This window comes from Acipenser ruthenus, chromosome 1 (genome assembly GCF_902713425.1).
Source record: "Acipenser ruthenus chromosome 1, fAciRut3.2 maternal haplotype, whole genome shotgun sequence".
Classification (NCBI taxonomy): Eukaryota; Metazoa; Chordata; class Actinopteri; order Acipenseriformes; family Acipenseridae; genus Acipenser; species Acipenser ruthenus.
In genome coordinates, this window is record NC_081189.1 from 43,137,618 (window position 1) to 43,142,570 (window position 4,953).

At 34.0% G+C, this 4,953-nt stretch overlaps 1 protein-coding gene and 1 pseudogene across 1 annotated transcript; both read right to left on the bottom strand.

Moving 5' to 3' along the window:
• Nucleotides 1–283: 283 nt before the first annotated feature.
• On the bottom strand, nucleotides 284–455 carry LOC117421575 (U2 spliceosomal RNA; annotated as a pseudogene).
• A 1,581-nt stretch (nucleotides 456–2,036) lies between these two features.
• foxb2 (forkhead box B2) lies at nucleotides 2,037–3,887 on the bottom strand. Its single transcript, XM_034033809.3, has one exon. The coding sequence runs from the start codon at nucleotides 3,178–3,180 to the stop codon at nucleotides 2,248–2,250; it is 933 nt and encodes a 310-aa protein (XP_033889700.1). The 5' UTR covers nucleotides 3,181–3,887; the 3' UTR covers nucleotides 2,037–2,247.
• Between the last annotated feature and the right edge of the window lie 1,066 nt (nucleotides 3,888–4,953).

Below are 4,953 nucleotides of genomic sequence, written 5' to 3' on the forward strand. Positions count from 1 at the left end.
CTATTATTTTGCCATTTGTGTCTCTTAGACATTTAACCTCCTCTTTGAATGTTCTCTTGCTGTTATAATAATGGTAAAACATTTTGGAATTGGTTTAGCCCCCTTAGCAATGTTAGTTTTATAGTGCATATGAAAGGTGCTTAGTCGGGTGTTCATTATTATTATTATTATTATTATTATTATTATTATTATTATTATTATTATTATTAGTAGTAGTAGTAGTAGTAGTAATAGTAGTAGTAGTCGTAGTAGTTTTTTTTTTTGGTTTGTTTTGTTTTGTTTTGTTTTGTGCACCGTTCCTGGAGGTACTGCAATATCAGGTCGATGCGTGGAGTGGACGGAGCAAGCCCCTCTTCCATCTCCCAGTTCCAAAAATCAATTTAATATATGGTCCCCAGATAGGGGACGTATCAGATATTAAACTGATAAGAACAGATACTACACTTGGTAGTAGTCGTAGTAGTCGTAGTATTATAAGCCTACGCGACCAGCGCCCCGATCGTCATTATGCCTTTGATCTAAATACAAATGTACCGTAATACAACGTTTAACGTTTTTCTTTTACTACTAATATTGCTCAAAAACAATTGTTATACAAGATAAGTTTACTGTACAACTGCAAAATGTAATCGGTTTATTGTTTGTTTGTTTTAATAGAGAGGTATAGGGTACAAGTGGGTATCCTCTCCTATACTGACAAAGAATAAGACTCACGATGCGCAACTTACTATGAGCAACAACAATCACATTAGCAAAATGTTGACCTCAAAGTGTCGTCCGCTAAATGTATGCGTTTATTTTTTACATACTGAAAATGTTTGTAATAGACTTACATACCTTTGAAATGTATGTAAATTGATATGTATAACGTAAATTGAAAATTACATTTGTAGGCTACAACAATTCAGCAAGGCTTGAAAGTTGTTTTTTTTTTTTCTAATGCAACAAGTGTTTGCGTTAAATTAAATAATATTTGGCAGCCTTGATGTTTAGCCTAATACAAACTAAATCGGAATAATTCATAATTAGATATTTTCTGAAAATAAAACATCAACTTTGAACAATTTAAGCGAAACACAATATATGTCTGTGTTGAAAGCGTCATATAATTGCGCATCACGTTCATCTAAACTTGACATGGATTTGTTTAATACATAGACACACTTTAAAACAGTACAACATTTTGTACATTTTAATAAAAAGTACCGATTTCCAATATAATACACACAAAAGGCTTAATTGTTTTCACAGATAGTGGGCCTTAGCAAACACGGCTGAATTATAACAATCAGTAACATTTGCCATAAAATGTAATTATACCTTTTTTTTTTTTTTTTTGAAAAAATACAATTGAGACTGGCATGACATTAAAGTGCTTTTTTTAAATCTCTCAATAGTAAACTTATTTATTTAGGCGATTATAATACAACTTGGATTTAATTTTCCTTCGTTCAGGTACTAACAACAAAATAGTTTCTTCATGTTTAATAGTTGCTTAAGAGCGAAACATCTTAATTTAATAAACATCTTATAAAAAAAAAAAAAAAAACTTGTCACATTTGTTATAAAATTGCAGTTTTACAAAGTATATTAGTTATGGCGAAAATACATTTACAAAAATGTGACACATTTCAAGTACAATTTAATGATGTAAAATCCACTAAACGCCAATATAAATATCCTAAACAATTAAACTTTCTTGGTAAGATGCGGAAACTACTCCCTTATATGAAGTAATACGTGCTTTATTATGTTTCTGTAACCTAGACTGTTTATTTTAAAACTCTTAGAAAACAATACATAGATATAAACATGAATATGGCAGCTCTAAGTCCAATAAATAGCCATAAAATCAACTTCGCATTTCCTGTATTGTTAATAGATAATACAACAGAGCGTCTATATTGGATACAAGGTAACCCAAAATGAGCATATATATATATATATATATATATATATATATATATATATATATATATATATATATATATATATATATATATAAATTAAAAGTAGAAATGTATTTATATTTGGGGACAATACATTTGTTATTGTTTTTAAATTACATCAAATTAAGCATCGCACTGCCATAACAAAATACCTTACCTGCAGTTTGAGATACAAAATTATGCAGCTCTGCAGTTTACCTTTCAACACTGAACGTTTTTAATTGTCTGTTCCAAAAGCATATACTTTGAATGTGTTAGTCTGTAAGTGATACTATTTGGAATCAGCCCCAGTTCGTTCTTAAGAATGGACGACAGCTGGGTGCAAAAAGTTGTTTTTTCCTTCTGTGGAGTCTGAAAGAGTTTGACCAAGCAGGGAAGAAGTTGATGATGAGCAGAGTTGTGTCGGACTCCTAGCGAGATTAGATATTGCAGAGACCGCTGCCAGAGAAGGGGTCGGCTTTATTGGAACCGGGACAGCTGGCATCGTTTGGCTGGCTGGGTGGCAGAGTGTCTTCATGGGTACCCCAAAGGGTCCATAATCTGGAGAGATTGGCATCGGTGCCATAGACTCTAGCATGCCAACGTGAGGCCACATTGAATTCACCATGTTGCTTATTTGACTGGGGACTGGGTACCCAAGGTGATGCATCACTGACGATATAGGAAGTCCACTAGCCATCATACCTTTGTAGTCCCTTCCTATGATGTTTTCAATAGCAAAGGGATGTTTAAATCCAGTCGACTGTCCTCCGTTAATGCTGTAAGTTTGGAACTGGGGCAGTCTCCCAACACCTGCAGCAGCCTCAGGTGGCCCGATGCCCAGTTTGTTCTGGTGGTGGTGATGGTGGAAATAGTGGAGCATCTGAGAGTTTTTGGACGCCAGGTGCTCAGCTCTGAGAAGTTTGAACCTCTTTCGTCTTCTCAAGAAACTGCCGTTCTCAAACATGTCCCCGCAGTCTGGGTGCAGAGCCCAGAAACTCCCCTTACCGGGCTGATCTGGCCTTCTTGGGATCTTGATGAAACAATCGTTAAATGATAGGTTGTGCCTCAAGGAGTTTTGCCATCTCTGCGTATTTTCCCTGTAATAAGGAAACCTGTCCATTATAAATTTATAAATGTCACTCAACGGTAGCATCTTTTCTTGGGAGCTTTGGATAGCCATGGCAGTAAGGGATATGTAAGAATAAGGAGGTTTCTGGTCACTGTAAGAATTTTTCCCCGGTCGAGGCATTTTTTAACTTGTTAAAGAGCAAGTATAATCACTTATTCGTGCGTCTATAAAAAAAAAAACAATGTCTTAGCATTAGAAAAAACACGAACGTTTTTTTTAAGTACAGATCTATAAACGAATCTATTCACGATCAAAGTAAATCTTTGAGCAATACTCCCACTTTAAAAAGAAGAATGTCCCGTATTCTGTACTGTACACGTGTGTATTGTCCGTGTCAAATGTGCAATAACAAACTGATAATGTAAAGTTCCACTGCTGCTCACAGAAAGGACTCCCAGAGAAGATAAAAAAATTAAAAAAAATTTAAAAAAATCCCAGAAAGCAGCTACAATCCAAGTGCAGTACTGAAGAAAGGTGTCCCTTGATTTAATTTTAAATCATCTATTTAGGGAAGGCGCAGGTTAACTGGCTGCTGCTTGCCTGGAGAAGGTCGGCAGTGTTTCGTACTTGTGTGTGTGTTTCATGTGCGCGCTCTCTCTCGTCTCCAGCCTGGTTTTGTTATGATCTCAGAGATGCTGAGACCCCATGCAGGTCCCTTTATTATCACATGACAATCGCTTTGGGACAAGTCCAGAAAGAATGGGGACGACTACGACTCTAATCTGGTTTCATTTACATCTACTTTGGAAACAGGCAGACCAATAGGAAATGAGACGGGATTTTGAACGCAGTGTGGGGTCGCACTCAGATCTAATGGTATCATTTTCGATAGATGGACGTTATGTGGAGGTATGCAGTTTATCACAATACAGTTATTATTCCTGTCTGTTACACTTTGCGTTTTTATAAAAGTGTGTTCGGTTGTGTAAATAATATCATACACTTATTTATGAAATATTATTTATTTGTATAGATTTATATTTAATGAAATAAAGAATACAAGGTAATTACATGGTTTACTTTTAACAATGTAATCTACTTGTCTCTATTAAATAATAATAAAAAAAAGATGAGGGTTTTTGTAAGTTTGTATAAAACTATGTCCTAACTCAACAACTTAATTTGGTCGGAGTGTTTTATTTTAGATTTATATTTCATTTCAGAATATAATAACCCTTTTCATTCTTTAATGACTTCTGGAAATGTGTTGTCCTATATGAGACACTTTTTTATGCGTTTCATAGACCAGCTGCCAGTTTAAATGTGCTCTTAAACAAAAACACAAATAGAAACGAATACAAATAACTATTGAAAAACGTTGTGCAATGTTTATTTATTTATTTATTTATTTATTTATTTATTTTAGATATGTCTCTATTGTTAATATAGTTTTATCTGATTCCCCAAGAAAAAAAAAAATGTTTACGTCCAATGGCCAAGTTGTTTCACCTTTCTGGTGTTAATGTTTTGTGATTTTTAGGACCATGACATTTAACAGATAAAAAAAAATCCAACGTTTGATGACTTGCAATAAACACTAGTTCTGAGTATATGAAAGTATACGTTTATTTTATTTTATGATAACTTCAACATACTAGTTGGCGTAGGGTTCCGTATAATTCTGGCTTGATTAGTTCTGGTAAATAAATAAATAAATAAATAAATAAATGCAACATGTGCATGCAGCTAAACATGTATTGCCTGCAGTCATTGTATTCGTTGTTTTTGTTGAAATCCACGTGTTGAAACATAATTTTTATTTATTATGCTCTTGGGAAATATTATGTGCAATAGATCAAATATGGATAACAGTCTTGCATAGGCAACAATTAAAGACTGAATTAAAAGCTGTTTTGATCGCTACTAATCTATCGTGACCTGAAACACCTTTAC

Coding starts and splice junctions, on each gene's coding strand:
- foxb2 (XM_034033809.3), bottom strand. CDS start 3,180: ATGCCTCGACCGGGGAAAAATTCTTACAGTGACCAGAAACCTCCTTAT.